General features: G+C 43.7%; 1 protein-coding gene across 1 annotated transcript in view; it reads right to left on the reverse strand.

Moving 5' to 3' along the window:
• VOPP1 (VOPP1 WW domain binding protein) overlaps positions 1 to 16,826 on the reverse strand; it is a 110,415-nt gene extending 93,589 nt beyond the window's left edge. Inside the window, exon 1 of the mRNA XM_007094800.2 lies at positions 16,599 to 16,826. Coding sequence (XP_007094862.2) covers positions 16,599 to 16,652 — 54 coding nt within the window. The 5' untranslated portion in view covers positions 16,653 to 16,826. The remainder of the gene's footprint in view (positions 1 to 16,598) is intronic.
• Between the last annotated feature and the right edge of the window lie 4,808 nt (positions 16,827 to 21,634).

Genomic DNA, 21,634 nt, shown 5'->3' on the forward strand with positions numbered 1-21,634 from the left:
ATGTGTTGAACAGAAAAAATATGCAGCCGAGAATCCTTTATCCAGCAAGTCTGTCATTTAGAATAGAAGGAGAGATAAAGGTCTTCCCAAACAAAAACTGAAGGAATTCGTCACCACTAAACCAGCCCTACAAGAGATCCTAAGGGGGATTCTGTGAGACAAAGTACCAGAGACATCGCTACAAGCATGAAACCGACAGACATCAAAATGACTCTAAACCCATATCTTTCTATAATAACACTGAATGTAAATGGACTAAATGTGCCAACCAAAAGACATAGGGTATCAGAATGGACTAAAAAACAAGACCCATCTATTTTCTGTCTACAAGAGACTCATTTTAGACTTGAGGACACCTTCAGATTGAAAGTGAGGGGATGGAGAACTATTTATCATGCCACTAGAAGTCAAAAGAAAGCTGGAGTAGCCATACTTATATCAGACAAACTAGACTTTAAATTAAAGGCTGTAACAAGAAATGAAGAAGGGCATTATATAATAATCACAGGGTCTAACCATCAGGAAGAGCTAACAATTATAAATGTCTATGCACCGAATACAGGAGCCCCCAAATATATAAAACAATTACTCACAAACATAAGCAACCTTATTGATAAGAATGTGGTAATTGCAGGGGACTTTAACACTCCACTTACAGAAATGGATAGATCATCTAGACACACAGTCAATAAAGAAACAAGGGCCCTGAATGATACATTGGATCAGATGGACTTGACAGATCTATTTAGAACTCTGCATCCCAAAGCAACAGAATATACTTTCTTCTTGAGTGCACATGGAACATTCTCCAAGATAGATCACATACTGGGTCACAAAACAGCCCTTCATAAGTATACAAGAACTGAGATCATACCATGCATACTTTTCAGACCACAATGCTATGAAGCTTGAAATCAACCACAGGAAAAAGTCTGGAAAACCTCCAAAAGCATGGAGGTTAAAGAACACCCTACTAAAGAATGAATGGGTCAACCAGGCAATTAGAGAAGAAATTTAAAAATATATGGAAACAAATGAAAATGAAAATACAACAATCCAAATGCTTTGGGATGCAGCGAAGGCAGTCCTGAGAGGAAAATACATTGCAATCCAGGCCTATCTCAAGAAACAAGAAAAATCCCAAATACAAAATCTAACAGCACACCTAAAGGAAATAGAAGCAGAACAGCAAAGGCAGCCTAAACCCAGCAGAAGAAGAGAAATAATAAAGATCAGAGCAGATATAAACAATAGAGAATCTAAAAAAACTGTAGAGCAGATAAACAAAACCAAGAGTTGGTTTTTTTAAAAAATAAACAAAATTGATAAACCTCTAGCCAGGCTTCTCAAAAAGAAAAGGGTCATGACACAAATAGATAAAATCATGAATGAAAATGGAATTATGACAACCAATCCCTCAGAGATACAAGCAATTATCAGGGAATACTATGAAAAATTATATGCCAACACACTGGACAACCTGGAAGAAATGGACAAATTCCTAAACACCCACACGCTTCCCAAACTCAATCAGGAGGCAATAGAAAGGTTGAACAGACCCATAACCAGCGAAGAAATTGAATCAGTCATCAAAAATCTCCCAACAAATAAGAGTCCAGGACCAGATGGCTTCCCAGGGGAGTTCTACCAGACGTTTAAAGCAGAGATAATACCTATCCTTCTCAAGCTATTCCAAGAAATAGAAAGGGAAGGAAAACTTCCAGACTCATTCTATGAAGCCAGTATTACTTTGATTCCTAAACCAGACAGAGACCCAGTAAAAAAAGAGAACTACAGGCCAATATCCCTGATGAATAGGGATGCAAAAATTCTCAATAAGATACTAGCAAATCGAATTCAACAGCATATAAAAAGAATTATTCACCATGATCAAGTAGGATTCATTCCTGGGATGCAGGGCTGGTTCAACATTCGCAAATCAATCAATGTGATACATCACATTAATAAAAGAAAAGATAAGAACCATATGATCCTGTCAATCGATGCAGAAAAGGCCTTTGACAAAATTCAGCAAACTTTCTTAATAAAAACCCTCGAGAAAGTCGGGATAGAAGGAACATACTTAAACATCATAAAAGCCATTTATGAAAAGCCCACAGCTAACATCATCCTCAATGGGGAAAAACTGAGAGCTTTTTCCCTGAGATCAGGAACACGACAGGGATGCCCACTCTCACCGCTGTTGTTTAACACAGTGTTGGAAGTTCTAGCATCAGCAATCAGACAACAAAAGGAAATCAAAGGCATCAAAATTGGCAAAGATGAAATCAAGCTTTCGCTTTTTGCAGAGGGCATGATATTATACATGGAAAATCCGATAGATTCCACCAAAAGTCTGCTAGAACTGATACATGAATTCAGCAAAGTTGCAGGATACAAAATCAATGTACAGAAATCAGTTGCATTCTTATACACTAATAATGAAGCAACAGAAAGACAAATAAAGAAACTGATCCCATTCACAATTGCACCAAGGAGCATAAAATACCTAGGAATAAATCTAACCAAAGATGTAAAAGATCTGTATGCTGAAAACTATAGGAAGCTCATGAAGGAAATTGAATAAGATATAAAGAAATGGACAAACATTCCGTGCTCATGGATTGGAAGAATAAATATTGTCAAAATGTCAATACTACCCAAAGCTATCTACACATTCAATGCAATCCCAATCAAAATTGCACCAGCATTCTTCTCGAAACTAGAACAAGCAATCCTAAAATTCATATGGAACCAGAAAAGACCCCGAATAGTCAAAGTAATCTTGAAGAAGACCAAAGCAGGAAGCATCACAATCCCAGACTTTAGCCTCTACTACAAAGCTGTAATCATCAAGACAGCATGGTATTGGCACAAAAACAGACACATAGACCAATGGAATAAAATAGAAATCCCAGAACTAGACCCACAAACGTATGGCCAACTAATCTTTGACAAAGCAGGAAATAATATCCTGGAAAAAAGACAGTCTCTTTAACAAATGGTGCTGGGAGAACTGGACAGCAACATGCAGAAGATTGAAACTAGACCACTTTCTCACACCAACCACAAAAATAAACTCAAAATGGATAAAGGACCTGAATGTGAGACAGGAAACCATTAAAACCCTAGAGGAGAAAGGAGGAAACGACCTCTCTGACCTCAGCCATAGCAATTTCTTACTTGACACATCCTCAAAGGCAAGGGAATTAAAAGCAAAAATGAACTACTGGGACCTTATGAAGATAAAAAAGCTTCTGCACAGCAAAGGAAACAACCAACAAAACTGAAAGGCAACCAACAGAATGGGAAGAGATATTTGCAAATGACATATCGGACAAAGGGCTAGTATCCAAAATCTATAAAGAGCTCACCAAACTCCACACCTGAAAAACAAATAACCCAGTGAAGAAATGGGCAGAAAACATGAATAGACACTTCTCTAAAGAAGACATCCGGATGGCCAACAGGCACATGAAAAGATGCTCAATGTCGCTCCTCATCAGGGAAATACAAATCAAAACCACACTCAGATATCACCTCACACCAGACAGAGTGGCCAAAATGAACAAATCAGGAGACTATAGATGCTGGAGAGGATGTGGAGAAACGGGAACCCTCTTGCACTGTTGGTGGGAATGCAAACTGGTGCAGCCACTCTGGAAAACAGTGTGGAGGTTCCAAAAAATTAAAAATAGATCTACCCTATGACCCAGCAATAGCACTGCTAGGAATTTACCCAAGGGATACAGGAGTGATGATGCATAGGGGCACTTGTACCCCAATGTTTACAGCAGCACTCTCAACAATAGCCAAATTATGGAAAGAGCCTAAATGTCCATCAACTGATGAATGGATAAAGAAAATTGTGGTTTATATACACAATGGAGTACTACATGGCAATGAGAAAGAATGAAATATGGCCCTTTGTAGCAGCATGGATGGAACTGGAGAGTGTTATGCTAAGTGAAATAAGCCATACAAAGAAAGACAGATACCATATGGTTTCACTCTTCTGTGGATCCTGAGAAACTTAACAGAAACCCATGGGGGAGGGGAAGGAAAAAAAAAAGAGGTTAGAGTGGAAGCGAGCCAAAGCATAAGAGACTCTTAAAAACTGAAAACAAACTGAGGGTTGATAGGGGGTGGGAGGGAGGAGAGGGTGGGTGATGGGTATTGAGGAGGGCACCTTTTGGGATGAGCACTGGGTGTTGTATGGAAACCAATTTGACAATAAACTTCATATATTGAAAAATAAAATAAAATAAAATACCAAAAAAAAATGGTTTGCAAATGTAAAAAAAAAAAAAAAATCAAAAAATCACAAAGGAAGACCACAAGAAAGGAAGAAAGGAATGAAGGAACTATGAAAAAATTTAGAAAACAATGAGCAAGATGGCAAGAGAAAGTTCTTATCTATCAATAACAACTTTAAATGTGAATGGACTAAATTCTCCAAATAAAAAAAAAATGCACAGAGTGGCTGAATATATTAAAAAAAAAAAAAAAAAAAAGAAAAGACCCAACTATATGCTTCATACAAGAGACTCACTTCAGCTTTGAAGGCACACATAGGTTCAAAGTAAAGGGATGGAAAAAGATATTCCATGCAAATGGTAACCAAAAGAGAGCAGGGTTGGCTATGCTTATATATATATATATATATATATATATATATATATATATATGCTTATATCAAACAAATTATACTTTCTTTCTACACTATACTATACTTTCTATACTATACTTTCTCAAAAGAGAAAGAAGGTCATCAAATAATGATAAAAGGGTCAATTCAATGTATAACAGTTATAAATATACTAGCACTCAACATCAAAACATGTAAATGTATAAAGAAAACATTGACAGATCTGAAGGAGAAAAATATATGGCATACAATAATACTAGGCGACTCCACTCCATAATATATAGATCACACAGAGGGTATCCATAAAGAAACAGCAGAAGTGAACAACACTATAGACCAAATGGACCTAACAGGCATAGATAGAAGTTCCCACAAGCAGCAGAATAGACATTCTCTCAAGTGCACATGGAACATTTTGCAAGATAGATTCATGTTAGTTCACGACACAAGCCTCAAGAAATTCAAGCAAATAAAAATAATTCCAAGGTTAGACTTAAATGGAAGACCTGAAACTGCAAAATTCCTAGAAGAAAACATAAGGGGAAAGCTCCTTTTTACTGGTCTTAGCAAAGACTTTTTTTAATATGACACCAAGAGAAGAGCACAGGCAACAAAAGCAAAAGTAAACAAGGGGGACTATGTCTAACTAAAAAACAAAAACAAAAACAAAAACAAAACTTCTGTGCAGCAAAGGAAACAATAACCTGAAAAGGCAACCTATGGGATGGCAGAAAATAATTGCAAACCATATTATCTGATAAGAGGTTAATAGGTAAAATATACAAGGAAATCATACAATTCAATAGCAAAGAAGCAAGTAACCCAATTGAAACATAGGCAAAGTACCTGAATAGATATTTTTCCAAAGAAGACATACTAATGGCCAACAGGTAAATGAAAAAAGGCTCAACATCACTAATCTTCAGGGAAAGGCAAATCAAAACCACAATGAGATGTCATCTTAAACCTGTTAGGATGGCTAGTATCAAAAAACACAATAGATAACAACTGTTGGCAAGTATGTGAAGTAAAGGGAGCTGCGGGGTGCCTGCATGGCTCAGTCGGTTAGGCATCTGACTTCGGCTCAGGTCATGATCTCACAGTCTTGTGGGTTCGAGCCCCATGTTGGGCTCTGTGCTGACAGCTCGGAGCCTGGAGCTTGCTTCGGATTCTGTGTCTCTCTCTCTCTGACCCTTCCCAGCTCATGCTCTGTCTCTCTGTCTCTGTCTCTCTCTCTCTCTCAAAAAAAAAAAAAAAAAAAACTTAAAAAAAAAAGAGAACGGCTGTACACTCTTGGTGGGAATATAAATTGGTACACCCATTAGGGAAAATGCTAGGGAGCTTCCTCAAAACCTTAAAAAAGAGAACTGCTATGTGATCCAGTGATCTCGCTTCTGGGTATATATCCAAAAGAAATAAAATCACTGTTTTGGAAAGATGTCTGAACCCTCATGTTCATTGCAGCATTACTCACAATAGCTAAGGAAACAACCAAAGTGTCAATGCATGAATGTATATTTACAAAGTTATATGGAAAAAATATAACATTATCCCTGCTTTAAAAAGAAAGGGATTCAGCCATTTTCACAACATGAATGAACCTGGAGGACATTATACTAATTGAAATAAGCCAGACACGTGAAAAAATATGACAGTATTCCATTTATATATGGAATCTTAAAAAATCAAACTCATGAAAGCAGAGAATAGAACAGTAGTCATCAAGATTGGGAGAAGAGGAACATGAGGAAATATTATTCAAAGGGTACAAATATTCAGGGCAGGATGAATAAGGTCTGGACGGCCACGGTACAGCATGGTGACTACAGTTAATGAAACTGTATTGTAGACATGAAATTTGCTGAGAGAGTTGATCTGAAGTGTTCTCACCACACATACACAAAGGATAATTACGTGAGGTGACGGATACGTTAATTAGCTTGACGGTAGTAATGTTGTCACAATGCATACATATATCGAAATATCACATCATACACCTTAAACACATAAAACTTATTTGGCAAGTGTACCTTAGTAAAGCTGGAAACAAAAGGGAATAAAGAAAAGAGAGATAAAGAAAAGAGAATAAAGATAAAACTTACAAGTATCAGTTTTAAGAACCAGTTTTTGACACATACTAAGCAAACTAGTAACTGCTAGTTATCACATCATCACCAGCATCTTATCTATTTGTCTATTTATTTTTATTTTCAAGTTTTTATTTAAATTCCAGTTGGTTAACATATAGTGTAATCTTAGTTGCAAGAGTACACTTCAGTGATTCATCACTTACATATAACACCTAATGCTCATCAAAACAAGTGCCCTCCTTAATGCCCATCACCCATCTAACCCATGCTCCCATTCAACTCCCCTCCAGCAGCCCTCACTTTGTTCTCTATAAGTAAGGAGGCTGTTCCATGGTTTGCCCCCTTTTTTCCATGTGTTCATCTGTTTTGTTTCTTAAATTCCACATGAGTGAAATCATATGGGATTTGTCTTTCTCTGACTTATTTTGCTTAGCATAATACATTCTAATTCCATCCACTTCATTGCAAATGGCAAGATTTCACTTTTCTTGATGGCTGAGTAATATTCCATTGTATCTGTCTGTGTGTATGTGTATGTGTTTGTGTGTGTGTACATAGATATACATCCGTATCTTCTTTACCCATTCATGAGTCGATGGACTTGTGGGCTCTTTCCGTAATTTAGCTATTATTCATAATGCTGCTATTAACATTGGGGTGCATATATCCCTTCAAATCAGTATTTTGTGTCCTTTGGATAAATACCTAGTAGTGCAATTGGTACATCATAGGGTAATTCTATTTTTAACTTTTCGAGGAACCGCCATACTGGTTTTCAGAGTGGCTGTACCAGTTTGCATTCCCACCAACAGGGTAAGTGGGTTTCCCTTTCTCTGCATCCTCACCAATATCTGTTGTTACCTATGCTGTTAATTTGAGCCATTCTGACAGGTATGTGGTGATACCTAAATGTAGTTTGTTTTGTTTTGTTTTGTTTTTAAATAGGCTCCACACCCACCATGAAACCCAACATGGGGCTAAAACTCACCACCCTGAGATCAAGAGCTGAGCTAAGATCAAGAGTCAGATTGTTTTGTCTGTGCTATCAGCTAGGGCCTGCTTTGGATCCTATGCCCCCCCTCTCTGCCCCTCCCCCACTTATTCCCTCTCTTTCTATCTCTCTCAAAAAATGAATAAACTTCGAAGAGTTAAAAGAAAGAAACATTCGTTCTAAATCTCAACCATGGATGCTCTGCGATGCACAGGTATACAGCTTCCAAGTGGTCCTTCCCACAACAGCTCTCTTAGACCTTTGCCATTGCTTCAAGTTCAGACCCTTTCCAACTCACCCCCATGGCTTACTTTAATAAAAACCAAAACAATACAAAGGGAAAAAAAAAGGTATCTCGCCACAGTTGCCCCAACCTATTTCCACTAAACCTAAAATATATCTGCACCTTCCCTCCTACCCACCTCCTCATTTCCCAACTCAAACCACATTCTCTCCCCTGAGGCTAACATCTATATCCAACTCCTGTTTCCATTCCCCCCTCCATCTGCTAAGCTTTTCTGCACCAAGGTCCTCTAGGTTAAGGTCTAAGAGGTTCACACACCACAAAGAGGCCATTAAAATACCTGAGCTAGGAGGTCCTCAACGTGGTTTGCCCAGGTCTGGCACTTAACTCATACCTGAGGGAACAGTCAGCATCCTCTTCCCAGACATCAGTCACCTGAGCATCTACAAGTATGGTGGGAGTTCAAATGGCAAAGGAAGAGAGGAGGGAAACAAGCAGAGATCATGTGGTACTTTCAGGCACCTGCAGCATCCAGGTTAGTCGCTGACTAAAGACTGCCAAGTCTTCATCCCCTCAGAGCCACAGTGCATCTGTCAAGAAATAAACACCCCAGAGGGCCTGCCTAGAGACAAGTTCACAATCTGTTGATCCAGCCTACACAAAGAGTTAAGGTTCAAGTGGGGGACTTTCCCATGGCCTCCCACAACACTAAGGCACTTCTCCTTTTACAAGTGAATCAACTGAGTCAATGAGAGCTTCAGTAATTTCCTCAAAGACTCCCAGCCAAGGCACACAAAGTGGAGATTCTATAACACATGGTCATGTCATCATCTGCTAACATCCATATGTTCATGTCCCCTCAAAATCCATAGATTGGAATCCTAATGCCTGATGTGATGGTATTAGCGGGTGGGGCCTCTGGAAGTTGATTAGATCATGAGGTCCTCATGAATGGGATTAGTGCTCTTGTAAAAGAGACGCCACAGAGACCCCTTGCTCCTTCTACCAAGGGAGGACACAGCCAGAAGGTGTTTGGCTATGAATCAGGAAGATGGCCCTCATAGGACTCAGCCATGCTGAGGCCTTGGTCTTAGACTTCCCGGCCCTCAGAGCCATAAGAAAGAAATTTCTGTGTTCAATTTTGTTAGAGCAGGCCGAATGGTCTGAGACACCACCCAAACAGATGTTGACAAGTTTAACAAGATGAGATAAAGAATGTTAATGTGAGTTGAATTACAATAAATATATAGACCTCAATTTCAGTCTTAAAAAATATAAATTATAGTATACATCTCCACAACTGTTGTGAGGACTTGTGGGTTATCAGGAGCCCTTGTCAAAAAGATTTCAATGTCACTGAAAACTCAATGTGAATCTCTTGGCTTATCTTATCTGCATATGACAAGGTCCACAGGAGGGTTCTGATAGAGCCAGTCAGATCACGCCTATAGAACAGAGTGTCCTGAATGTTCAAATAAGACATAATGGGAAGACATAGGAGGCAAGCCAAAGGCTTCATGGCAAAACATACTTACCACTGAACGAACTCATTCTTGCTTAGCAGTGCACCAACAACCCAGCCCACTTAACTAAAGCAGCTCTGGAATCAATCTTTGATGACAGGATCATAGGAAAGTACAACACAGATACCACACAAATGGACAGCAAAATGATCTCGCAGGTCTCACAAAGATGCAGTACCTAATGAAGCCTATGAAAGGGACAAAGAATCTGGCAGTTTAGCCACAATAATGACCCAACAGATGCTCAAAGGAGAATGGTAGGAATAAAACACAACAAGAGAAGCTAGAAGTGGACGTTGTGGGTGGAGGGTTGGTTACTAGAGCAAATAATTTTGGAAAAGAAAAAAAAGAAAAAAATTTACTATGATCATTCCTCTGACTTTCAATGTCAAGTGAAGACTTGAATATTATTCATCACATATTTTTGTCACAAAAACTAATCTCTTCCCCCACCCCTAAAATTCTAAAATTCTAAAAAATTCTAAAATTCTAAAAATGAATACTTAGATAAAATTCACTTATTTAAATTTTTTTTTTTATTTTAGAGAGAAAGAGATTGCACAAGCAAGGGAGAGGGGAAGAGGGAAAGACAGAATCTTAAGCAGGCTCTATGTGGAGCCTGAGGCAGGGCTCGATCTCAGGACCCTGGGATGCTGACCTGAGCCAAAATCAAGAGTCAGATGTTCAACTGACTGAGTCACCCAAGCACCCCTAACTTATTTTTAAAATTTGGACTTTGTTTTTCCCCCACTATTAACTACAAAATTCTGGTCCTTAAGTGGATTTACTTTGGGGGCACCTGGCTGTATCAGTCAGTTAAGTATCGGACTTCGGTTCAGGTCATGATCTCACGGTCCGTTGAGTTCGCGCCCTGCATCAGGCTCTGTGCTGACAGCTCGGAGCCTGCAGCCTTCTTTGGATTCCTGTCTCTCTCTTCTCTCTGCTCCTCCCCTGCTCATGCTCCATCTCTGTCTCTCTCTCAAAAATAAACATTATTTTTTTTTTAAAAAAAAACACTGGATTCACTTTGAGTGGACTTTTCCTAGGACCAACTATTTTCACAGTTTGACAGACTTTTCAAAGGGCAGCTGTGAGGACCATGAGAGGACTCAAAAGCACATCCTGGGAGAAATGACAGAAGGAAATGAACCTTGAGAAGAACACACTGGGGACTATAATAGCTGTGTTCAAATGCTGAGGGGCTGACATTGTGATTCTACTTCTTCTGAAAAGCCCAAGAATGCAGAACTAGAGCCAGGTTAAAAATAATGTAGACATTTCTCCTCAATATAACAGAAAACTTTAACAATTAAGTTGCCCAAAAAGTGGGTGCATTGTTTCCATTACTGCCGGTGTCCAAATAGGTTACAGCTAAGGAAGTAAAGGTTAGTACAGCACTCCATGCTTCAGAGTCCACAGCTAATCAATGACCTTCCGCTCTCCTACCTTACACCTATTCAGTTCCTTCACCCAAGGTCATTACTCAAGGATCTATTAACTCATTCAAATATTTACTGAGTCCTACTCTATGGCAGGTACTATTCTAGGAGCTAGAGATATTTCAGTCAACAAAATGGAGAAAACCTTTGCCCCTCTAAAGTTAATTGCATCAGATTTTGAAAGTAACAGATACACAGGAAGGAGGGAATTGGTCTGAGCAAGGGGTCTGGGAGGAGAATGGGTTGGAATTTTACATAGGGTGATCAAGATAGGCTTCCTGAAGGGTGGCATTTGAGAGGCCTCATCAACAGATGATTAATGTGAATTCTAGAAACATTACTTGTCATCCCATGGCTAGATAATCAAGTGACCACTAGCCCAATCAATAGACTTCTAGAGTCACTTCCCCCCAGCTGGCCTTATAGCTGTGCACAAGCCAAAAGAAAGCAAGGGCCAGTTAGAGCCCCAAGTCTGGTCCCAAGGCCCCTGGCCCTCCTCACATACCTGGAGACAGGTTTTCCCTGCTTCAGAACAAGGCCTTACCACTGGGTTCAACTGCCATCCACCAGCTCCCAGCCACCTATGGAGCTTCCAGTGATAACAAACTCCCTACAGTCCTCTTTTTCATTGAAATCCCATGTTGCCCAGATTGCCACTCTACAGAGTGGCCAGTTGCCACTCTACAGAGTGGGAGGGCTGAAAAGGTTTATTTCAGAGAATTGGCATCCAAGGGCTGCCACAATTGTTGGCATCCCAGGGCACAAGAAGTATTTGGCAAAAAAACAAAAACACACTTAAACATGACTTGGTTCTAATTTCTAGACTCCCAGACATCAAAATACACAGAACTTTAGGAAACTACTTAGTAATCCTCTTATTTTCCTTAGTTTCAAAAAACAACATTCACTTTCCAACACTCTCTGGAAGTTTCAAGCCTAAGAAGGGTTGTCCTTTTGTGGGAACAACTTTCAAACACATGGGAGCCTCACTTAAAGGTTTCCAGTTTGGGATCCAGGGCAGAATCAGAAAGATACTGATGCCACTCCCTTCAGGAAAGTAACCCAGTAGTTGGGGTGCCTGGATAGCTCTGTTGGTTAAGCCAGCCTCTGACTTCAGCTCAGGTCATGACCTCATGGTTTGTGGGTTCAAGCCCCCTGTCAGGCTCTGTGCTAACAGCTCAGAGCCTGGGGCCTGCTTCAGATGCTGTGTGTCTATCTCTCCATCTCTGGCCCTCCCCCACTGGCTTTCTCTCTCTTCCTGTCTCTCACTCTCTCTCCCAAAAATGAACATTAAAAAAAACAGCTAACAGGGCAGAGCTTGCTTGGGATTCTCTATCTCCCTCTCTCCTGCACTAACCCTGCTCACAGGCACACACATGCTCTCTCTCTCTCTCTCAAAACAAATAAAAAAGCCTAAAATAATAATAATAATAATATAACCCAGTAGAGTTCATTACTCATCCAGTGAATGAATGGATGTGACAGAATGGATGTGACAGAATGCCTAGCACCTACCCTGGGGAAAGTTATATTAATTTTTCTTTTTAATTTTCTTAAATGTTTATTAATTTTTGAGAGAGAGAGAGAGAGAGAGAGAGAGAGAGAGAGAGAAAGCCAGTGGAGAAGGGGCAGAGAGGGAGAGAGACACACACAGAATCTGAAAGCAGACTCCAGGTTCTGAGCTGTTGTCGCAGAGCCCAGCGCAGGGCTGGAAATCAGGAACCACGAGATCATGACCTGAGCCCAAGTCAGAAGCTGAACCCACTGAGCCACCCAGGCGCCCCAGGAAGTTTCCATTCAGGAGTCCACTCCATCCATCCACGCCCATTTCCGCAAGGCCAGAGCCCTTACAACACATACTATAAGAAGGATGCTATACAACTGTCCACAACCTGCCCTCTGTCTTCCAAAGAGGCTGCCCTGATGATATCTAGCAAAGAGGGTGCTCTGATCAAAAGCCCCACGGATAAAGGTCATGCCTGCATACCCTTAGGGCCTGATGACTCCCCAGGTTCCACTTGCAGCACACTTTGTCCCATTGGAAACGTCGTGGCTTTGGGTTCCAAGGTGCCCTGCAGCTGAGTGCAGGCCACCGGGAACGACCTCACCACAGCTACCTACCCTACCTACCAGGAGACAGCTTCGCACCCTTCACCCTTCCTGCAGGCACTGTGCTCAGGGTCTCGGACGAGCCAGGGCGCAGGACACAAGCAGAGAACGTTAGCATTTGAGGACGCAGAAACGGCTTTGGGGTTCCCCTACTGGGGGACCACGTTCACGGCCTGGGCACCTGAGACATTGGTGACTGGTGCACGGGGCGACGGGGAATGCGGACCGCGTGAAATGAGGGCCCTCGGCCGCTTCTTGTGCAATTCAGAGGGGGAGCTCTGAGTTCACCCCAAAGCAAAGGTCACTTCAGTCACCAGCTCCCAAGAAGCCTCCCTGCGGAAGGGATGGTGCCATCAACAGCCTGTTCCTCCTTCCAGCCCTGCCTGGGTTTCAGGGGGAGCACAGCACTGGGGGGCGGGGGGAGGGTGGTCCTAGGAAGGTCCCGCTGACCCATGCCCCCCACTGTGCCGCCACACTCACTAAGAGCCCCACATGTCACTCTCCAAAGTCTCTCAGGCTGGATGTGAAATCATAGGGTTCCCCACAGAAAGCATGACTCAGTCCCTAGAGCCTATTTTGCTGGATTCCCTGCTTCAGGGGACACGCACATCTCCAAGCCCACCTCTGCTCTCAGGACATGCATGCTACGTGCAAATGCTTTCCCTGCCTCTCGACAGGCAGCAGTGGGAAAGCCAGCAGCGCAGCACGCTCACGTGGAGCCCGGCTGCCTGGCTTCATGCCTCGAGTCCTCCCGTTTCACAGCAGTGACCCCAGGCACACATTCTTTCACATCTTCCATTGGAAATACTAATGGGGACGAGAGTCCTTGCCGAGGTACTCTGTGTCAACAGCCAAGATCTCTAAAGTGCTCAGAACAGTGCCTGGAACAGGCTAAGTGCTCTACCAAGGTGGGATAAGACCAACGAAAACAAAAACGCATAGGCAGTCCTCTCGTGGCCAGCACCTAAGGGAACTGCTGGGGATGGTGAGGCAGGGGAGGTATCCCGTCCTTCCCCAGACAGTGTCCGGCTCCCCCTCCCTATTCAGGACTTCCCGCTGGCAAAAAGAAAACCTCCCTGCCTGATTCTGGGTGGTGCCGGCTAGGAACAGAGTGCCAGAACAGAGTGCTGCAGGGAGGGCCACAATGGAAGAACCACCTTATCCCAGGGGGTGCAGGATCCACTGCTCCACAAGTACCATGAAACCAGTGCAAGCAGAACAAAGAAACAAAGGCCACGAACCAGGCCAGGGTGCAGTGGACTGTGAGAGGCCACCAAAGATCTCCCTGGATACTTTGATGTGCTTCAGGTCAAGAGACTCTGCCTCCTCACATATATGGCAACCGGGACAGCACGTTTATGGAGGCGGTTCAAGACTTGAAAAGCATCAAAGGTACTCTGACAACAACCAATTTTAGATGAAATTCAGGGCAACTAATTTAAGAAGAAAATGTCTCAGATATCTAGCTCATGTATCAAATTCCATGCGATGGGTTGTGCAAAATATAATAATAATGGTAATAATGAAAATAATATATTAAAGATAATAATAATCTCCTTAATTCCTGACACAGACAACAGACTCACCAGGCAGCAAGAGGGAGAAGTGACTCAGAGCCCACCGGGTCCCTAGAAGCCAGTGCATGTGTACTTGAGCAGGCAGTGCTCCTCTCTCAGCCTCCTTTGGAAATGAGGTCTTGAGCAAACGCTCTTTCATTGCATGGGTTCTACCTCTGTCAGGTGTCCTCTGTCACCCCCCAGGGACAAAATAGATGCTTAGGAGCCTCAGCTGCTGAAAGTGGCCTACACCACACCATCTTACTGAAAACATAAAGTACCAGTCAGATTGATATGTAAGTTTGGGAAAGCCTCAGTTCTTAGACTTTTGCTTTCGGTAAGGTCACGGTGCTGCCTTCAGGATGTTTTCAGCCTTTGAGACAGGATTGGAAAACTCTGTTGAAATGAGAAATTCCAATGCAAGAAAACAGTGTCTTTGGAAAGAACTGGGTCCCTAACGCGGTCAGGACTCCATACAGGACATGGCACCGCAGACACTTACACAGACACACAAACACAAACCCCAACAACCTGACAGAGGTGGAACCCATGCAATGAAAGAGCGTTTGCTCAAGACCTCATTTCCAAGGGGGCTGAGAGAGGAGCACTGCCTGCTCAAGTACACATGCACTGGCTTCTAGGGACCCGGTGGGCTCTGAGTCACTTCTCCCTCTTGCTGCCTGGTGAGTCCCAGAGGAGATGTGATTCCTAAGGTCTGAAACTCTTGAAACGCGGAACGAATACAAGACAGGAGGTGCTCTTCGGAAACATGAAGCACCACGCCCCACGGATATGAAGAACAAAACCCACAAGTCTGCCTGGAACAAGGAGCTTTTCCATCCACCTTCCTCGAGAGAGTGCAAAGAAGACGTTCCCACCCAACATTTCCCAAAAAGATGACTTTGAACTCCATCCACAACACCCAGTTCTCTTCAGCACACATCTCCAAGTAGGAAAGAGTCTGGACCGCCCTCTAAAACACAGAAGCGCCACTTATTCCTGGCCCATTTGCTCAGAGTTCATTGATTGAATGCAAATGGCCTTCAGAAATGAAGAGCTCAACAGGGAGTTGCACTTCCCCTAATCCAGACTCCTACCCCAGAGTCCCATTGACTCCCATGATAGAGGACCCCCTTTAGCCAAAAGCGGGGTGGAATCTCCCCCTCCCCATCAGAGGGTGCAACTCCACCACCAGGGGCGGGGCGGGGCTGGGCGGGGCAGGGCAGCGGGTGTGGAGGGGGGAGGCAGGAGGCCTGTGTTCACCTGCTGCTTCCACTCTCAACCCCTTCAACACAGTCCCTGGCTGGCCTCCAGCAACTCAGGCCCACCACCCTGACTCTCCCTGGAATGTTTCTCTGGAATCTGAGGTCCCTGTGCTTCATTTTCACAGGCAGGAATGTTTCCTCCTGCTCTTGGCTGCGACGTCCCTGGCCCTGCCTTGACGTTTTCCCACAACCGCAGGTCTGCGTGTTCTCACCTCCACCCTCCAACCCACTGCACACAGCCGGCCTGACTCTGCGCCTGCGCAGCTCCTGGACCACCGCCCCCCCATCACCACTGGAGCCTAACCCCCCACTGGATCTGGGGCCCTCCTCCTAGAGGAAAAGGGCAGGGTGGGATGGCTACAATGCATAAAGGTCACTCCTGAGTCCTCCAGACCACCAGAGAAAGGAGAGCAACAAGAACCCCTGAGCACGAGGGAGGGGAGGTGGGGAACGGCAGGCGGGGTCGGGTGGGAATGGAAGGGGAAGACAGAGAGGGGCAGGCGGAAACCCTGATGGGACCTTGTTACCAGGATCCCTACATACTCAGCCCTGGGACTTATGAAGGTACTGGAGGGAGGCTGTGGTTCTCAGCCCCTGGACCTTTAGGGTTCTCACAGATGGTCTTCTGGGGCATCTGGGCATCGCACCGCGCTCAGCTCCTGGCAGTGGTTGCGCTCCACGAGCCTATCCAAGAGGTGCCCCCGTGTAGCGCGGCCCCCACCTCAGCCCCTACCTCCAGGAGCAGCCCGAGCAGCAGGGCCGCCACCCTCCGGGGCTGGCGGCTCATGGCTCCGAGTCCTCTCTGGGTGTGTCCCGCTACCGGGTCGCAGGCGCCAGTCAGCAGCACGTCCCCCCGTGAGACGGTCAAGAGGGCAGGGAGGGCGTTAGTTCCCAGCAGGCCCAGGGTGGGGGGAGGTGGGGTCTCCGTGCGGCTTGAGGTCGCAGAGCCAGTACGCGGAGCACTTACAGCTCAGCCCTCGCTGCGCTCCGCCCCCGGCCTGGAAGCAAGCGCGCCCGCGTGCTCGCGCGCGCGCACGCGCGAGCACGCTCCTGGCACGCCCTCTTTGGCACGCACTCGTAGGCACCGGGATCCAAGCACAGGCAGGGGACACAGCTTAAGCCTGGAGACTGTATCAGGTTCTGTGTCTCCCTCTCTCTCTGCCCCTCTCCCCCATTCGCGTTCTGTCTCTCTCAAAAATAAATAAACATTAAGAAAAATTAAAAACAAAAAAGGTGAAACTTTGCGATGCTTTCCTCCTAGCCTGGTATCTCTCCTGTGTGTCCTCTACCTGGTTCTAGATGATGGCTGGTTGCTTCCAGGAATTGGTAATAGGGTAAGTAAGGGCTGGCTGGCCAGGCTGTTTCCCCGAGGAAAGACCATGAGAGCGCACAAATTTCTGAAAAAGTAACAAGGTGAAGACGACTCTAGTACAACAACTCTCACGGAGGATGTGACTGCCAGTTGCAAGAAATTCTCTGATCTGTTGTTTGGGACAGGACTAGACATGCCCCAGGCCTACTCAGCTGCCCCTGATGAGGGAAGATCCCAGAACCTGGGCTTTTGGGTTGTCACAGGAAGCAAATACACGAGCGACTGGGCTCGACCTGGAGTCCCCCGTGCAAAGCTCATCTCTCCTCACATGGAGTCTGCCTGAATGATGGACATGGATTTCATTTATTCCACCAATATGTGTCTACACCTTCTTTCAGTTGAGTATTCTTGTGGTCCTTGGGGATAATAGCAGTGAACAAAACAGACATAGTAGCTTACCCTCTAGCTTGAAGTGTAGACTTCAATCCAGTGAGGGAGGAGTGATGGATAATTAGAATAAAGAAACAAACGTATGTCAAGTTGTAACTGGCCAGGAAGAAAAATAAATTGCATGAAACATTTAGGAGGTATGGCAGGTGTCACTGGGAATAGGAGAGGCAGGCCAGGCCTCTATGGCAAATTGTCAGCAGCAGAGACCTAAAGGGAAGCAGGACAACGGAACAGCACTATTAGGTAAAGGCCCTAAGTTACAAGCAGCCAGGGCCCTGGGAACTTTCAAATAGGATCAGTGCAGTGAGGCCCTGTGCTCCTCTCTACATGTGGTAGAACTCGAATTCAAAGAGAAAATAGGACCCGCAATCTGTGGCAATTATTTGCTCAGGAAACCAACCTGTTATCTACAATGGCCAGGCTACTATCTCGAAGTCAGACTGGCAGAAGCTTGTATACATTGTGTCCCCACTTTCAATTTAGAATCAATTGGAGAAAGCCACTTATACTCCCCTAATCCATCCCATAGTATGGCCCACCTCTAGTTACCTCACCTACAGTTTCTCCATGACAACAGCCTCCACTTAAGTCGGGGCATCCTAGAAGCCTTCCCTTTTTTTCTGCCTTGAAGCTTTCCTATTCCTCTGCCTGACTTGGAGTCTCTGCCAAATACGAGAGATCACGGCAGACTCCCTTGCTGTCCCAAGCACCGAGTCCATAGCCTTTGCCTGTTCTCATGTGCTTAGTCTTTGTTGATTTCCCTTGCAGACTGGAGGAGTCATTCCTTATAGAAATAAGAGTGGAATTACTCCTGGCCTTGCCACACCTTCCCTATTTCCAGCTGTCTAATTTCCACTTTTAAGCAAACAGACGGCAACACGAGAATCTAAGGTCTATGCTGGGGTGACCACCTAAAGGTCCTTACTTGTCGACTTTGTAAGGAGGCTAGTCTGTTACTGAGGTGAGGGTGTTGGAGTAAAAGAAAGGGGTGGGGCTGACTCAGAAAACCACTCAGAACCCCAGAGTGGGTGTGGAGATTATTATGATCTAAAGACATAGGAGATTCAACAGAAGAATCTTCTCAGAGCTTCTCTGATGTGACTCAAAGCAGCAACTGCTGGGAAAGGCCATAAATTTTCTGAGTGCGTCCACTCATGGGAAGAAGATTGAGAATAAATCTGTCATAACTACCCTCTCTGGGAACGTTTCATGGCCATGAAAAATTATGAAAAGACCACTCACACCCGCAGAAACAAAACTCTTCCTACCTCAACCAAAACACCAGAAACAACAAGTGTTTGTGAGGATACAGAGAAAAAGGAACCCTCGTGCACTGTCGATGGGAATGCAAATGGGTGGAGCCACTGTGGAAAAGAATATGGAGGTCCTTCAAGAAATTGAAATAGAATTACCCTACAATGCAGGAATCACACCACTGGGTATTTACCCCAAAAATACAAAAGCACTAATTCAAAAAGATACATGCACCCCTATGTTTATTGCAGCGTTATTTATAAGAGCTAAGATACGGAAGCAGTCCAAGTATCCACAGACAGGTGAATGGATGAAGAAGAAGTGGTATATGTAAAATGGAATATTACTTAGCCATAAAAAGAATGAAATACTGCCATTTGCAACAACATGGATAGAGATAGATAGTACAATGCTGAGCAAAATAAGTCAGTCAGAAAAAGACAAATACCGTATCATCTCACTTCTGTGGAATTTAAGGAAAAAACAAATAAACAAAGGGAAAAAAGAGAAAGAAACAAACCAACCAAGAACAGACCCTTAACAATAGAGAATGAACTGATGTTTACCAGAGGGGAAGTGTGTGTGGGAGGGGGTATGGTTGGAATAGGTGATGGAGATTACAGAATACACTTATCATGATGAAAAGAAAAAACTTTCTTATCTCCCATGTGTTCTCCTAAAATTCCACTGCCCTGTTATTTTTTTAAATGTTTGTTTATTTTTGAGAGTGAGAGAGACAGAGCGTAAAGTGGGGAGGGCAGAGAGAGATAGAGACACAGAATCCAAAGCAGGCTCCAGGGTCAGGCTTATGAACGGTGAGATCATGACCTGAGCTGAAGTTGGATGGTTAACTGACTGAGCCACCCAAGTGCCCCATCCATTGTCTTTTTATAAACAAACCTATTTGTTCTACCCACAGAAGCTCTTTCCCCCACTCCCTTTCTCCTACTAAGATATGTAAGCCTCTAATGGTAATCATGTAGTAAGCTAGCTACTCTTTTTTGTAAGTTCTTCTCTACATAGGAATAAATCTTTTTTCTCCTTTTAACTTACCATTTCAGTTTAATTTGCAAGTCCTCAATGAATTAGCCTAAGACGGTAGAGAAACAGCTTCCCCCCCCCCCCCCACAACATGGCTGATGCAAGAGAATTAGTGAATGAAAAATTGACAAGATTGGGTGAGAAATGGGAAAGTTCGGAGTTAAGGACTTAGGCCATAAGCATAGATTTTTATAATCAGATTAAAAAAAGCAGAACAATGGTGGTAGCTTTGACGCTCCATAGATTGGTTTTGCAAGGATAACCCTACTTGGTCTTTTTTTTATTTTAATTTTTTTATGTTTATTTATATTTGAGAGACAGAGAGCAGGGGAGGAGCAGAGAGAGAGACACAGAATCCAAAGTAGGCTCCACGCTCTGAGCTGTTAGCACAGAGCCTCACATAGGGCTCAACTCACAAGCTGTGAGATCATGACCTGAGCCAAACTCTGACGCTTAACCAACTGAGCCACCCAGGTGACCCAACCCTACTAGGTCTTTAAAAAAAAAAAAAATGCATTTCCTACTACTCGTGAAAGTGTCACTATTCCATATAGTATGCCTTTTCTCCTTATTTTTATATTTTTATTGTTTTGAGTTTTTTATTTTAATTCCAGTATAGTTAATATACAGTTCTATATTAGTTTCAGGAGTACAATATAGCGATTTAACAATTCTATATATTACTCAGTGCTCATCATGAGAAGTGTAGTCTTTATTGCGCATTACTTATTTCACCCATGCCCCACTCACCTGCCCTCTGGTAGCCATTAGTTTATTCTCTGTAGTTAAGAGTCTGTTTCTTGGTTTGTCTCTCTCTTTTATTTTTTATTTTTTTGCTTTGTTCCTTTGTTTTGTTTCTTAAATTCCACATAGGAGTGAGATCGTATGCTATTTGTCTATGGGAGGGAGGGAACCCACAGGCAGAAAAATGGGAAAAGAACAGATCCCACACCAGGCACCTGAGTCACAGGGACCCATACTGGGAAGATGAATCCCTGTAACATTTGGCTGTGAAACCCAGAGAGGCTTAACTCCACAAGTTTTTTACAATCAGTGAGGCCTAACACCTGAAACTAAAATCAGTGATCTTGGCTCTGGGAGAGCTGAAGGGTGATGGAAAATTGAGTTCTTGTACTTGAAGAAGAGACAATACAACAAACAACACCGCTGAGATAAAGCATAGAAGTACCAGTATGAGGGTACTTGGGTGGCTCAGTCGGTTAAGTGTCAGACTCTTGATTTAGGCGCAGGTCATGATCTGAGAATTTTAAGATTCTCTCTCCCCCTCCAGTCTTCCACATCTCAAATTAAAAAGAAGGAGAAGGAGAAGAAGGAGTAGGAGGAGGAGGAGAAGGAGGAGCAGTAGGAGGAGGAGAAGATGGAGGAGGCAGAGGAGGAGGAGGAGGAGGAGGAGAAGTTTGAAAAATTCCTGGGGTATATGGGAAAGAGATTTATTAAGTAATCTCAGAACATGTGCTGGAGGAGCAGAGGATAGAACACTTACCCAGGAACAGAAGAGCTGGTGGATGCCATTTCCTTCTCGCTTCCCACCCCACGCCCACAGCTAAACACACGAACACGTGTGGAAACAAGTGACATTCAAAGCACTCTCCACCGAGCTTGCTAAAAGAGCACTCCACACCAGCATTCCCTTGCTGAGATACCCCTGGTAGTTCTACAAAGCAGCTGGCGATCTGCTCCCACAGCGTACT

This window comes from Panthera tigris, chromosome A2, assembly GCF_018350195.1.
Source record: "Panthera tigris isolate Pti1 chromosome A2, P.tigris_Pti1_mat1.1, whole genome shotgun sequence".
In the NCBI taxonomy this organism is placed as follows: Eukaryota; Metazoa; Chordata; class Mammalia; order Carnivora; family Felidae; genus Panthera; species Panthera tigris.